Genomic DNA, 16,191 nt, shown 5'->3' on the forward strand with positions numbered 1-16,191 from the left:
AGTGTCTGATTTTATACCCACAGGATTGTATTTGGTTCTGGATATTATGCTTTTAAGGAATTTAGGCCAGAATAGTGACAGTTCTCTTAGAAACCTTTTCTTTTTTCTTTTCTTTTCTTTTAGCTTTTTAGGGCCGAAGCTTCGGCATATGGAGGTTCCCAGGCTCAGCATCTAAACGGAGCTGCAGCTGCTGGCCTCTGCCACAGCCACAGCAACACCAGATCTGAGCTGCATCTGCGACCTACACCATAGCTCACGGCAATGCAATACCAGATCCATAACCCACTGAGCAGGGCCAAGGATCGAACCCACATCCTAATGGATGCTAGTTGGATTTGTTAATCACCGAGCCACGACAGGAATTTCAAAGGTAGTTTTATTATTAGGAAATCCCCATATACCATATTAACAAGTCTCAGGAAAAATAATCATAGAATTATCTCCATAAATGCTGACAAAACTTTCATCAAAATTTAGCATCTATTCCTTATAAAACCACTCAAGAAAATAATACTTGATGGATTCTTTCTTAACATGATAAAATATATATACCTTATTCCTAAAACCAGTCACTTTCTAAATTAGGAAATACACAAGTATTTTCTCTAAGTCCAGAAACAAGAGAAGGATGCCCACTATCTTCACTATCTTCACTATTATTCAGCATTGTACCGGAGGTATTTAGAAATTGATTAGAGGCACAATGCCAGGTAAAGAAGTAAAATGACTTCTTTTTGTGTATAATATAATAGTGATCCTGGAAATCATTGAGAATCATTGATAAAACTCAACAAAAAGAAAAGGTAGCAAGATATAATAGTAACCCATTGAAATTAACAGCTTTCGCATATACAGAGAGTAACTCATTAGAGAAAGTCTGGTAGAGAAAACCTCATTTAAAATCACAATGAGGAGTTCCCGTCGTGTCGCAGCGGTTAACGAATCCAAGTAGGAACCATGAGGTTGCGGGTTCGATCCCTACCCTTGCTCAGTGGGTTAACGATCGGCGTTGCCATGAGCTGTGGTGTAGGTTGCAACGCGGCTCAATCCCGCGTTGCTGTGGCTCTGGTGTGGCGGTGGCTACAGCTCCGATCGACCCCTAGCCTGGGAACCTCCTTATGCCGCGGGAGCGGCCCAAGAAATAGCTAAAAAGACAAAAAATAAATAAATAAATAAAATAAAATAAAATAAAATCACAATGAATGAGAATTGACCTGCTGTGTAGCACTGGGAACCATGTCTGGTCACTGGTGATGGAACATGATAATGTGAGAAAAAAGAATATATACATGTATGTGTAACTGGGTCATCTTGCTGTGCAGCAGAAAATTGACAGAACAGTGTAAATTAGCTATAATGGAAAAAATAAAAATAATTTAAAAATTGAATACTTAGAAATGAACTTAACAAGAAATTAATAAGAAATTAAGACCTACAAGAGGAAAACTTTAAACCACCCCCAAAAGACACACATTTAAACAAATGGAAAGACACCCTCTATTCTTCAATAGGATGATTCCACATCATAAAGATGACAGTTCCCATCGTGGCTCAGCAGTTAACAAACCTGATTATCATCCATGAGGACGAGGGTTTGATCCCTGGCCTTGCTCAGTGGGTTAAGGATCTGGCGTTGCTGGGAGCTGGGGTGTAGGTTGCAGACGTGGCTCGGATCCCATGTTGCTGTGGCTGTGGTGGTGTGGAAGGAGGATTGGACTTGGGAGTCAGAGTGAATGTCATATTTGTAGCTTATGGAGTGACCTTGAACAATTTATTTTACCATTTTTGAGGCTCAGTTTCCAGTTAGCAGAATAGATACAGTAAAATCTCCCTGGCCAATGAGCATTAGAGAAACTGTTTAAAGGACCCAGCATGGCTCTTGACACAGAGTAGGTGTTCAGAAAAGTGACAGTTATCATCATGTATGCTATAGACTGCTCTTTATTGGAAGACTAGAGCTATGATTAATGTGCATGAAAAGTACTGTTAGGAACCTCAAAGCAGTTTTGCATCGAGACACCTTTCTTCTATTCAACAGCCAGAAGAAAGCTGTAGTTATGTAGGTAAAATTATCTTGGCTTAATGAAAAACACTTGTTCTTGTCTGCCCCTGCATCAGTAACTTTTACAATCACTTTGTCTTAGCCTGATGAAATGTGGCAAATGATTCACTGATTCAAACAGATATGTGTTAAATACCTATTACTCCTGAGTTCAACTCTTATTATAACTTCCTGCATGGAGCGGAATTCAGACCAGAGCTCCTTTGAGCTCACTGTCCTCTTTGCTGCTTTTCCTCCTGTAGGAAACCGCCTGACCATGGGCTTCAGGTTGGGTTAATACTCTTCTTAGCACCTTGTACACCCTGCCATGATGCTTGTCTCTGCGGCCTGCAAGCTTCTCCTCCTCTTCCTCTCTTCTCTTTTTTCCTGTGAACTTCTTGAAGGCCTAAGGCTCTTTGTAGCCCCATAATAGCACTCTCCTGCATGTCACTTATTGTTGAACCAATTGGGTGACATAGGACGTCCTCAGGGAGCTCAGAATCTGAGGGGTTGGGAAGGGTCAGGGAAGGCTTCCTGGAAGAGATGATGCCTGAGCTGAGATTTAAGAGGAGATGGCAGGCAGGGGGAGGCAGGGTGGCTGGACCACTGGTGGGTTTGGGGCACTGCATGAGGATTGAACGGAGTGAACCATGGGGGCAGTTGCGGGGGAGGGGAGGCAGGGAGTGAGTGAAGCTGGAGAAGAAGTAAATGCCAGTTTGCCAGTTCGTGACAGACTTACAGGCAGCTAAGGAGATTGGATTTTATCTTGAGAATGATGAGAAGCCAGGGAAGGATTTTAAGCAGGAATGTATGCAGGGTGGGTCAAGGGTGATATTAGATCCAGGGAGATGGGTGAGGAGTTTTGTACAGAAGCCAGGTAATCAGACCCAGCTGTTACCCTTAATGCCTTTCTGGTCTTAACCTGTTTTCCCTGGAGCACAGTGGTTTACTCTGCAGGTGCCCTTTGCCTGGCCTGCCTCGCCCAGTGCTGTGCTGGGAGCAGACCTAAACGGGAGTCTGGCCCACATTAAGGCAGAAGGTGTAACGGCTTGTATTCTGCAGAGTGAGTTGAATAGTAAGAGGTCCTTGGTAAATGCTTGGGCCACCTTTACTGGGTTTCATTACTAAGTCTGCTATGTCCTAGCTAGGGGAACATTGGAGAAGTCACAGAATTTCTCTGAACCCCATTCATAGAATGGAAATGGTACTGACCCTTCAGTGCTGTCCTGAGAATTGAATTAGATGATGATAATGAAAATAATAATGACCATTTAGTAAGCATCAACTGTGTGACAGGCTATGTCCGGTACACTATTAACTCATTAAAACATAAATACCAAAAATAGTATGTGGTTCATGGTAGGTACTTGATAAATAAATTCCTCCCCGCACCTCCTGTTGATCATCGCACTTGCTGCAATGTGTCAGTAGCTGGTAGATTATTGCCTTAGCACTGCCTCCCGAAGGACTTTATTTATTCCCACAAATTGACATAGAGAGAGAAAAATAGTGAAGATTTAATTTAAGCTCAGGAAGCAGCCAGTGAGTAATTTCCAACATCATTTCATGAAGGAAGTACCTGAGGCTTAGAAATCAACAGAACTTTAACCAAATTGTGATTAATACCATTAGCCCTTGAACTTCAACTTTAGGTTCAGGGTCTTGGACTTCTACAGAAACCAGACAGGGCTACTGCCTGTACCATGACATTGTTCATGTGTTATTTTGATATTTATACATTATTTATATTATTTGGGGTGCCCATCTTCACACCAAATAATCAGAACAAACACTTGACTACAAGCTCTGTTTAAAAGGGAATATGGGAGTTCCCATTGTGGCGCAGAGGAAACGAATCTGACTAGGAACCATGAGGTTGCAGGTTCAATCCCTGACCTTGCTCAGTGAGTTAAGGATCCGGTGTTGCCCTGAGCTGTGGTGTAGGTGGAAGACGCGGCTCAGATCTGGCATTGCTGTGGCTGTGGTGTAGGCCGGCGGCTATAGCTCTGATTAGACCCCTAGCCTGGGAACCTCCATATGCTGTGGGTGTGGCCCTAAAAAGACAAAAGACAAAAAAAAAAAAAAAAAAGGAATATGTAAGCTCTCTAAAGAGTTGGGAAGAGTTATATGTCCTACCTGGATCTGACAGGCTCCTGATGTTATGGGGCCCTAGGTTTGTCTGAAAATAAATGAGAATAAGTGAAGGCTCCCCATCCAACCCTGTTCTTCAGGAACACTGCTCATCGTAGTCTTTCTTTTTCACTTCTTTGTGCAGGTTTTAGGTAACTAGATTCTCTCTGATAATATAAGCATGGAATAAAACTGACTCTGTAGCAATCCCAGGATTATAGGCTCAGGAGAATAAAGCTTGGGTGATTTCAGGTATGCCTCATTGTAAAGAAAGCAGCTATGGGAGTGGGAGTTCTGAGCTTGGTTTGTTGTTGATTCCAGGTTCCCCAAGAACAATTCTTAGGAGTATCCCAGTCCATTGTGTGCACAGGACATGAGTGATTGCTCCTGAGAAGCACGGTGGATTGCTGGCAGCAGTGATGACACAAAAACTGGCTGTGGGCTGTTTCTGTTGTGGTCAGTGGGTTAAGAACCTGACACAGTCTCCATGAGGATGTGGGTTTGATCCCTGGCCTCACTCAGTGGGTTAAGGATCCGGCGTCACTGTGACTGTGTCGTAAGCTGGCAGTGCAGCTCCAGTTCGTTCCCGTCGTGGCGCAGAGGAAACTAATCTGACTAGGAACCATGAGGTTGCGGGTTCAATCCCTGACCTTGCTCAGTGAGTTAAGGATCCGGCGTTGCCGTGAGCTGCGGTGTAGGAAATTCCATATTGCACAGGTGTGGCCCTAAAAAGAGAAGACAAAATGAAACAAAGGAAAAAAACCCTAACTGTGATTCTGGCTCAGCCTTTATTCCTGGTCATCAACAGAGCAAAATTCAAGGAAAGCAGGAGTCCTAATCACTGAAACCCTCGTCTGCGTATCTGTGTCTACACTGCCACCCAAGTCAGAGCTTAGCTTGTCCCTGGAGACTAGCAGAAACCTAGAGAATTTGTGAACATGCTCCACATCTGACTATCTTTCTTGCTTAAAAGCTTCTCCTCCTCCCTCTGGATATCGATTGCCCACCGAAGCCCATCAAATGCTGCCTTGGTGGGTGCAGGGAGGGATGAGAAAAACACGCAGCCTTTCCCTTATTTCCAACCTTTCATTTTCCAGCAACAGCTGCAGGCGTATGTGGCCTGGGTGAACGCACAGCTGAAGAAGAGGCCGGCGGTGAAGCCTGTGCAGGACCTGCGGCAGGACCTCCGCGATGGGGTGATCCTGGCATATCTCATCGAGATTGTTGGTCAGTTGGCCCCGGACCCTGATGCTGGCATAAACCAGAACATATCTTCCATATGCCCTTCAGGGCAGATTGCTCCTTCTTTAAAATAGATGGAAGTGGAAGTAGAGAAGACTTAAGATACTTGCCCACAGTTAATTAACGTCATTTATTAGTCAGTAAACACCGTGTTCCAGGTGCTGTATTAAGGCTTTGGGAATATGACGATGAGCACAGTCTGTGCTCTCAAAAGTCTCCCAGTCTAGTTGGAAAGACTGGAAAGTGAAGTCACTTCTGCTAATGGACTTAATACTCTGATGGGGCAAGTACAGATAGGAGCTCATGGGCGGCACCCAACGCAGTCTTTGGGGTTCAGGGATGGCTTGCCAGAAGATTTGATGTCTAAATGGAGGCTGGAAAAGGAAGTGGTAACCAGGAAAAAAAGTGTGTTAGCAGCAAAGGGGCCCATCTAGGATATTCACTACCGTAATACTTCACGAGAGGGCTTGTCCTCTTGAAGTCCTGGCGTTATTGCCAGTCATTCTTTTTCTTCTTTTTTTCTTTTTTGGCTGCGATATGCAGTGGCTTGATGTGGGTTCTCAATTCCCAGACCTGGGATTGAACCCGGGCCACAGCAGTGAAAGCACTGAATCCTAACCACTAGACCACCAGGGAACTCCTCAGTCATTCATGTGTGTGTGTGTGTGTGTGTGTGTGTGTGTGTGTGTGTGTGTGTTTAGGGCTGAATCTGTGGCATATGTAGGTTCCCAGGATAGGGGGCAAATCAGAGCTGCAGCTACAGGCCTAATGCCACAGCCACAGCAACGCCAGATCCAAGCCTCCTCCTCTGCCTACTCCGCAGCTCATGGCAACACTGGATCCTTAACCCACTTGCGAGGCCAGGATTTGTACCTGTGTCCTCATGGATACTAGTCAGGTTTGTTACTTCTGAGCCACAATGGGATCTCCCCAGTCATAACCTTATTTCCCTAGCATACGTCCGTAGCTCTGTTATTATTTCTCTCACCAAATGATAATTGTTTACCCATCTGTCTCTCCTTAATAGAGAGCTCTTGGAGTTCCCGTCATGGCACAGAGGTAATGAATTTGACTAGGAACTGTGAGGCTGCAGGTTCGATCCCTGGCCTCGATCAATGGGTTAAGGATCGGGCGTGGCTGTGAGCTGTGGTGTAGGTCAAAGACGCAGCTTGGATCCCGCGTTGCTGTGGCTCTGGCGTAGGCTGGCAGCTACAGCTCCGATTAGACCCCTATCCTGGGAACCTCCATATGCTGCGGGGGGAACCTCCATATGCTGCGGGTGGGGCCCCCCCCAAAAAAAAGAACTGAGCTCTTTAAGAACAGGTACAGTGTATTTTTTGTTTGTTCGTTTCCATAACCCTAAACCAAGTGCAGGCACATAATAGGTACTCAGACATTCATTTCATAGAAGTCAGCTCACTTTGCATAGAGCCTTTGACAAAGCGGGCTTTGTGAGTGGTATGTAGGATGGCAGCTTTGCTACAGGCAGCCTATCCATGAAAACCTCATTCAGACAGCTCAAGGATTCATCAGTATTTGCTTATAATGATAGTAACCATGGTAATAGTAATAGCAGCTGCTATGTATTGAACACTTTTTCATTTAATTTCATTTAATTATCAACCTTTGAGAAATATAATATTATCCCGATTTTCAGGAAACAAACTTAAAGATCATTTATAAAAATAAGTAAATTCATCAAACACTATATTTATATTTTATAAATGTTTTAAAATCTCAAGCATCAGAGTTCCCATCATGGCTCAGTGGTTAACGAATCTGACCAGGAACGATGAGGTTGTGGGTTCAGTCCCTGGCCTCGCTCAGTGGGTTAAGGATTCAGCGTTGCCGTGAGCTGTGGTGTAGGTTGAAGACGCGGCTTGGATCTGGCATTGCTATGGCTGTGGTGTAGGCCAGTAGCTACAGCTCCGATTAGACCCCTAGCCTGGGAACTGCCATATGCTGCAGTTGCAGCCCTAGGAAAGACAAAAAAGACAAAAACAAAAAACAAAAAACGCTCAAGCATTATGCTAAGCATGTTTTGGTTGCTTTATTATATGGATATGATATACTATGTTACTCAGTTTATAGGATTTACAAAGGTGAAGCAACTTTACAAGGTCACATAAATGACAAAGCAGATAAAGACCTAGATCCATTTTTTTTTTTTTGTCTTTTTTTTTTAGGGCTGCACCTGCTGCATATGGAGGTTCCCAGGCTAGGGGTCTAATGGGAGCTCCAGCTGCTGGCCTACACCACAGCCACAGCAACTTGAGATCTGAGCTGCGTCTGTGACCTACACCACAGCTCATGGCAACACTGGATCCTTAACCTACTGAGCGAGGCCAGAGATCGAATCCTCGCATTCTCATGGATGCTAGTCGGGTTTATTAACCACTGACCCATGGCAGGAACTCCTAAAGCTCATTTTAAACATTTAATTTTTCATCCACTTGAATAGATTATGCTGGAAGTATAATCAGTTAAAAAATCCACACGGCACAAGTGGATATGAAGTCAAAAGCCTTTCTTTCCACCTTTGTCCCTCTCTGCCAGCCACCTGTTCTTTCTGGAGGCAATAAGTGTTGGCAGTTTCCTGCCTTTCTTTCCAAAGATATTCGATGCATGTGTAGGCAATATGAATATGTATTCTTGTTCTCCCAAAACCCAGCCTCTTAAATGCTGCTTTTTGCTGTGACTTGGCTGTAGAGAAAAACTTATTGAATTCACTGCCTTATTTCTCATTCTTTCTCTAGGCGGCCCTCATGGGAGTTTTGGTCCCATTACTCCACAGAAACTGCTCTCATCAAGGTCACAACCTCTGCCTTGTGACATCAAGGCCTGTAGCCAGGCCTCAGTTCTCATTTTCTTCAACTTAGCAGACCTTGCCACAGGGGATCACTCCCTGCTCCTGCAAACACTTCCTCTTTTGCAGGGGCTATGCCTGCAGCATGTGGAAATTCCCCAGCCAGGGATCAAACCTATCCCATAGCATCGACCCAGGCCACTGCAGTGACAATACTAGATCCTTAACCCATTGCACCCCAAGAGAACTCCCCAAACACTTTCTTCCCTTGGTCTCCAGGATCCTGTGGACTTTCGGATTCCCCTCCTTCCTCACTGGTGTCTCCTGTTTGCTCTGCTGGCTTTCTCCTCCTTCCTGACTCTAAATGCTGAGTTCTCCTCAGAGGCTCAGCACTTCGTCCTCGTATATTCTTTATCCCTAAATGAACTCTTCTCAGTTTTGTATTTTTAAAAAAAATTTTTTTGGCCATGCCCATGGCAAATGGAAGTTCCTGGGCTAGAGATCAAACCCGAGCCACAGAAGTGACCCAAGCCCCTGCAGGGACAACACCAAATCCTTAACCTCATGCACCACATGTGAACTCCTCAAATTTATTTATTTATATATATATATATATATATACATACACACACACACATACATGTATTTGTCTTTTTGAATTTTCTTTTTTTTTTTATATATATATTTTTTGTCTTTCTTGTTGTTGTTGCTATTTCTTGGGCCGCTCACACGGCATATGGAGATTCCCAGGCTAGGGGTCCAATCGGAGCTGTAGCCACCGGCCCACGCCAGAGCCACAGCAACGCGGGATCCAAGCCGCGCCTGCAACCCACACCACAGCTCACGGCAACGCCGGATCGTCAACCCACTGAGCAAGGGCGGGGACCGAACCCGCAACCCCATGGTTCCTAGTCGGATTCGTCAACCACCGCGCCACGACGGGAACTCCGCTTTTTGCATTTTCTAAGGCACAGCTGAGGCATATGGAGGTTCCCAGGCTAGGGGTCTAATCGGAGCTACAGCTGTGAGCCTACATCACAGCCACAGCAACGCCAGATCCGAGCCACATCTGCGACCTACACCAATGCTCATGCCACGATGGGAACTCCCAAATTTATATTTTTAGCCTTAAGCTTTTCCTGGAGTTCTAGATGAGAGTATCAACGTCCTGTTATTCAACATCTCTACCTGGATGTCTAAAATGCAACTCCAGCTTCATGTGTCTTAGTCGGAACTTTCCCCACTGACTCCTTTATCCTCCAGGATTCTTCCTCTGAGCAATGCATCACAGTACCATTCACACAACACGTCGAAGCTGTCATTAATTATCCTCTTTTCGGGGTTCCCATTGTGCTGTTTGCTTTATATGAAATTTTACCCACTATCTGATTTCTTACCTCTCAGCTTCTTCCCAAACCATCATCTCTTGCTTGACTATTTTTGTTTTCTTCCTAACGCATCCCCTTGTTTGCTTTTCACATAATCTGTGTCCACACAGAGTCCTTTTTTTTTTTTTGTCTTTTTAGGGCCACACCTCCAGCATATGGAGGTTCTCAGGCTTGGATTGGAGCTACAGTTGCCAGCTTACACCATAGCCACAGCCACAGCAATGCCAGATCCAAGCCACATCTGCGATCTACACCGCAGCTCCTGGCAATACTGGGTCCTTGACCTACTTAGCAAGGCCAGGGATCAACCTGTGTCCTCATGGATCCTAGTCAGATTTGTTTCTGCTGAGCCACGACAGGAACTCCCCACACAGATGCGGAATCAACTTTTAAAAACATAAATCAGATCCTGTAACTCCCTTTCCTCAACCTCTCTGTTGGCCACCCATTACACTTAGAATGAAATTCCAGCTCTTTGCTCTTTTGCTCTGGTCCCCAAAGCTCCACATGCCTGGCCTTGCTCACCTCCCACCTCAGCTGAGGACTCGACTCCCTGCTCTCCCGACTCTACCAGGCAGTCTTGTTGCTGTTCCTCAGAGGAGCTGAGCTCCTTCCGTGTGGGCTCGCTACTTGTGGTTCCTCAGCCTGGAATCTGAAACACCTCCTCAAATCCGAACATCTCTTAGTTTATTCAAGTCTCGGTCCAAGTGTGTTATCAGAGAGCTCATCATCACGCTTCTTTGTTTTTCCTCAGAGCACTCATCATTGCCTGAAATTATATGAAACATTTGTTATCTTGGTCATCTGTTATCCCTACAGATGTAAACTCTATGACCGAAGGGAAGACAGAATCTCGATCACTGCTGTTCCTCTGGTGCCTAGAACAGTGCCTGACACACAGTGGGTGCTCGATCAAACGTTTGTTGAATGAATAAATGTACACCCAGGCCCCTGAAAATAGATTTAAAATTTTTTTGGCCACAGCCAAAGCATGCAGAAGTTCCTAGGTCAGGGATCAAAACTGTGCCACAGTAGCAACCTAAGCCACAGCAGGGGCAACGCCACATCCATAACCGGCTGAGCCACCCGGGAACTCCTGGATTTAAAAACCTGAAAGCCCTCCAGAAGGCTTTCATTTTCCTATTCTCCATCCAAATTATAAAGGCCTAGCTCACTTGCATATTTTTAGATAATTGTAGTGTTTACATCAGATATTCTTTTTCTTTGTGTCTGGCTACTCTGAAACTGTGGTCCTACTCCTCCCCGTAACTTCAGGTATTTTCTCTCTTCTAACAGCAGGAGAAAAGCTGAGTGGGGTACAGACAAGTCCCAGTAACCAACAGGAGATGAAGAATAACGTGGAGAAAGTGTTACAGTTTGTAGCCTCCAAAAAGATTCGTATGCACCAGACTTCAGCTAAAGGTCAGTGCTTCATCATGTCTGTGGGGGATAAAGATATTCAACCTTAACTGGTGATTGGCACCTCGAGGAACCATCTGTTGTGTAGCCGAGGGTTCTCAGGAGACTGGAGTAGGATTCTCATTTTTCTAGAAAGTTATTCGCTCATTGTAAATCAAGTATAATAAACAATTTTTAAGGCATTCCTGTCGTGGTGCAGCAGAAATGAATCCGACTAGTAACCATGAGGTTGTGGATTTGATCCCCGGCCTCACTCAGTTGGGGTTAAAGATCTGGCATTGCTGTGAGCTGTGGTGTAGGTCTAAGAGGTGGCTCGGGTCTGGCGTTGCTGTGGCTGTGGTGTAGGCTGGACCCCTAGCCTGGGAACCTCCATATGCTGCGGGTGTGGCCGTAAAAAGCAAAAAAAAAAAAAAGAAAAAATTAAAACCCACACACACAACAAAGAAAGTTATCCTCTTGGGATGGAGTAGTTATCAAAATCCAAGTGCTTTGGAAACCTGGGTAAAGATAGAAGGTCTCCATTCACTTTAATAGAATAAAGTTTTGCTTGCAAGTGTGTAAGAAAATTAACAGAAAAGAAATTACAAAATTGAGATGCTGATTTTAAAAAGTCTTATTTAAGTGATCAAAAATGAACACAGATTATGTTTTTTTTGAGTTCCTAGGGGCTCACGACAATTATTATTTTAAATCATGATGGCCTTTTTTTTTTTTTCCATCCAGTTTTCCAGAAGGAAACCGCTTTATAGTATTTTTTGGAACATCACAGAACAGCTCTGGGCAGGATCAAAGGGCTCTTTCACCCCTGCACAAGCCACAAGCCCTCTCCTGGAGCCACGCAGCCAGAAGAGGACATTCACGGTCTATTTTGAGCCCAGGCTGCAGGGAAGAAGTAGTGTAGGTGTCCTCAGAAGGCACAGGAATGCTGGTCCTCTCGCTCTTTCTCCAGATCTGATTATAATCTGGTTCTGATTCAGCATCTGTGTCTGGGCCTGATTGTCTGTGGCTCTGATGAGAATGGGGCTGGAGGGAGCCCTCCCTTCCTGTCTTACTGTGTTCTCTGTGTTGGGCTCATTCGGGCGGGGCAGATACTGACCATTGAGAGCCCGGTAGAAACTATCCATCCATCCTTTTGAAAGCCTTGAATAAATATATAAAAGGCTATGAAAATGAAAAAAAAAAAAGAGAGAGGAGTTCCCATGGTGGCTCAGCAGGTTACAAACCTGACTATTATCCATGGGGATGCTGGTTCGATCCCTAGCCTCGCTCAGTGGGTTAAGAATCCAGCATTGCTGTGAGCTGTGGTGTAGGTCGAAGATGAGGCTCCAATCTGGCATTGCTGTGGCTCTGGCGTAGGCTGGCGGCTACAGCTCCGATTAGACCCCTAGCCTGGGAACCTCCATATGCTGCAGGTGCGGCCCTCAAAAAACAAAAGACAAAATAAAATAAAATAAAATAAAATAATAAAAAATAGAAGTTTACCTATTTCCTACATTAACTTTCAGCATACCTATCATATTATTTTCTGTCTGCATTCCTCTTTTTCTAGAACAAAATTTAGAATGCTATGATATCTCTGATCTGGTCCCCATGAGGGGTGGGCTTGGGGATCTGGCCCATTAAAGTCAGCTATTTTGAGGATACACTGCCATTCAAGACATCATTGTCTTTTACCTGGAGAAGCACAACAGCTTCCTAATTAGTCCCACCGCATCCATTTTTGTCCCCTCCTGTCTGCTTTCCACACTGCAGCCAGAGTGATCTTTCTAAGAATGTGTAGGCTCCTGCCATTCCTCTGCATCCAGGGACCCTGAGGATAAAATCCAAGGCCCTTCCTCTCACCGGACCTCGAGTTCCTACCCTTCATCTTCCACCCTCTCCCCCTCACTCTCAGCTCCGGCTATGCTGAACTGCTTTCCATTCCTCTTCCAGAGTGTGTGCCATAGAAATATAATGTGAATCCCATTGTGACTTGAATGTTTCTAATAGCCACAGTAAAAAAAAAAAAAAAAGGAGGTCCCGTCGTGGCTCAGCAGAAACAAATCTGACTAGCATCCCTGAGGACAAAGGTTCAGTTCCTGACCTTGCTCAGTCGGTTAAGGATCCGGTGTTGCCATCAGCTATGGTGTAGGTCACAGTGAAGGCTCGGATCCAGCATTGCTGTGGCTGTGGTGTACACCAGCAGCTACAGCTCCAATTTGACCCCTAGCCTGGGAACCTCTATATGCTGCGAGTGCAGCCCTAAAAAATAAAAACAAAAACCAAAAACAGTAAGAAAAAGAAATGGGTGAAATTAATTTTAATAATTTATGAGAGTTCCTGTTGTGGCTCAGTGGAAATGAATCTGACTGGCATCCATGAGGATGCAGATTTGATCCCTGGCCTTGCTCCGTGGGTTAAGGATCCAGTATTGCCGTGAGTTGTGGAGTAGGTTGCAGATGCGGCTCGGATCCAGCATTGCTGTTGCTGTGGTGTAGACCACCAGCTACAGCTCCGATTTGACCCCTAACCTGGGAACCTCCATATGCCACAGGTGCGGCCTTAAAAAAAAGACAGAAAATATATATACATATTTATACATGCACATATATTATTTATTTATTTAATCCCATGTATCCAAAATATTATCAGCTCAACATGTAATCAGTATAAACTTTTTGTGAGATATTTTGCCTTCTATTTTCTGTACTAAGTCTAGTGAGAATTTTTATTCTGTTTTTGTGCGTGTGCTGAGTAAGGCCCACTCTTACAGCACATTTCAGTTCAGCCTACAGCTCCACGTTAAATGCATAATAGCTGCACATGGCTAGAGGCTCCCATACTGAACGGCACAGCTTGGTGTGTCATGTTCTCTCACCTCATCATGCCTGCTGTTCCCTCTTCTTGGAATATTCTTTTCCTTCTCTTCCTTCATGTGATGAACCACTACTGGACAATCAAGTTTCAGTTTAGAATTCACTTCCTCTGGAATCCTTCCCTGAGCCCTCTAGACGAGACAAGATGCTTCTCCTCTGAGTTCCCAAAGAACCTTGTGCTTCCTGTACTTCCCCTGTGATACATTATCATACTTTGTTGTAATTGCTTTTTCTTTCTTTCTGTGTTTTCTTTTTTCTTTTTTTTTTGGCTGGACTGCAGCATATGGAAGTTCCTGGGCTCGGGTTCAAATTGGAGCTGCAGCTGCCGGTCTACACCACAGCCACATCATCGTGGGATCCCAGCTGTGTCTGCGACCTACACTGCAGCTTGTGGCAACACTGGATCCTTAACCCACTGAGTGATACCGGGGATCAAACCTGCATATTCACGGACACTATGTCGGGTTCTTAATCCACTGAGCCACAACGGGATCTCCTATAATTGCTTTGAAATCTTCCGTTTCCCTGTTGAACCCAGCTTTGCGAGGATAAGAGAGTTTGACTACCTGTTTACCTGTTCACTGGCAAATACATCATAACAGAAGGATTCTTCAGCTCTCTGTCCCCCTAATGGGACCTGTCGTCTGTTCTGGCCCTCAGATATTGTGGAAGGCAACCTGAAGTCTATCATGAGGCTGGTCCTGGCCCTGGCAGCTCATTTCAAACCTGGCTCCAGCAGGACAGTGAGCCAAGGACGGGATGCCGGAGCCCCTCTGCAGAGTCACCAGCCACATTGTGCCACTGCTGTGGCCCAGGGAGCAGCTGCCGCTCTGGCTGATGTGTGTCATGACATGTCACGGTCAGGACGGGATGTCTTTCGATATAGACAGAGGTAAGGGTGGAAATTCACCTTTTCTGATCTTTCTTCCCTTCAATGCTATAGTGCAGTAGTTGGAAATATCACCTAAACAGTCCACATGACAGAAAGGAGCACAGAGTGGAGGGTGGAGAGGGTGCTCGAAAAGAGAAAAAAAAAAAAAGCCCTTTCTGGAGTTTCCTTGTGGTGCAGCAGGTTAAGGATCCAGAGTTGTCACTGCAGCAGTCAGGTCACTGCTGTGGTGTGGGTTCCATCGCTGGCCTGGGAACTTTCCCAAGCCACGGATGCAGCCAAAAAAAAAAAGAAAAGAAGTCCTTTCTTTTGGAGATGTTTATTTTGCCTTTAGCAGCAAGTAAAGGAATTATAAATGTAATTTTTCCTCTCGTGCCCAGAGTTTTAAACATATGCCTTTGGCACAGGGTGTTTTCTGCCCTGGGAGATACATGGGAGCAACATCCTGGTTCGTCCCTGATTCTCTCCCTGGTGTGTTTCCTAAAGGCCAGCTGTCTGGGAGAGTCAAGGCAGGAAACACTTTTTGGGTTGTGTGTCTGCTGAGAGGGAATACAACCCTGAGGTGTTGCAGAGATTGGTGAAATTTGTGGTTTCTGTGACTGCCTTGCTGATAAGGTTTCAAGTGTCCTTCAGGCAGGAGCTTTGCCTTTTTCATCTTTTTCCCCGTCGTGCTCCCAGAGTGGCATCTAGCAGTACTTGTTGGCTTGACCTGAAGGACTGACACCCTCTCTTTTGCTGCTGCCCTCTGCCTCTAGGAACAGCAGCGTGGATGAGGAGATCGAGAATCCGTGCTGGAGCGTGCGAGCCCTGGTGCAGCAGTATGAGGGGCAGCAAAGATCCCCGTCCGAGTCCAGCTGCTCCAGGTAACTGGGGCTCGGATTCTTCACCGTACAATCATAGCTGAAAGCTGCTTCAGGGGGATTCTCGGGGTTGTCGGCTTCAAGTAGCAATGCCACGGGCAATAAGGCACTGTTCTCTTTCCCTTGGTTTATGTTTGGCTTTAAAAGGGTAGCCCTCAGCACTGCCTTGTGGTTTTGTGCTGGCAGGAGGAGAGGTTGGGATGTTTGTGAATCTCCCGCATACCAGCACCAGTGCTTAGCTGTGTCCACTTGGGGGCATGGCTGGGACCTGTCAGGGCCCGGCCCCTCAGTTCTGATATTTGCATATCAGCTGACAGTGCCAGTTCCATCGCACTGTCTTTGTGTCTGAATCTAACTCTTAAGTTATGGCCTCAGAAGGCTGTATTCGGCTCATAGCAAGAGCAAATGAGCAGAGCTGTTTTAGAGCATTAAGAATGCTCCCAGCTTTCATTTATAAAGCTGGGAATTGTGGCAGATTACTACACATCTGAGTGGGCTAACGATGTGTGTGACTCTAGCTAAAAGGCTGCCTGTATCCCTTAGAGCCAAGTGCAGAGACCA

The 16,191-nt window shown here is 45.4% G+C and overlaps 1 protein-coding gene across 1 annotated transcript in view; it reads left to right on the top strand.

Moving 5' to 3' along the window:
- The window catches only part of DIXDC1 (DIX domain containing 1), a 68,456-nt gene that overhangs the window by 12,021 nt on the left and 40,244 nt on the right, over nucleotides 1-16,191 (top strand). The window contains 4 exon segments of the mRNA XM_003129869.5: nucleotides 5,269-5,398; nucleotides 10,904-11,029; nucleotides 14,542-14,773; nucleotides 15,526-15,633. Coding sequence (XP_003129917.3) covers nucleotides 5,269-5,398; nucleotides 10,904-11,029; nucleotides 14,542-14,773; nucleotides 15,526-15,633 — 596 coding nt within the window.

The sequence above is a fragment of the Sus scrofa genome, chromosome 9 (genome assembly GCF_000003025.6).
Source record: "Sus scrofa isolate TJ Tabasco breed Duroc chromosome 9, Sscrofa11.1, whole genome shotgun sequence".
NCBI lineage: Eukaryota > Metazoa > Chordata > Mammalia > Artiodactyla > Suidae > Sus > Sus scrofa.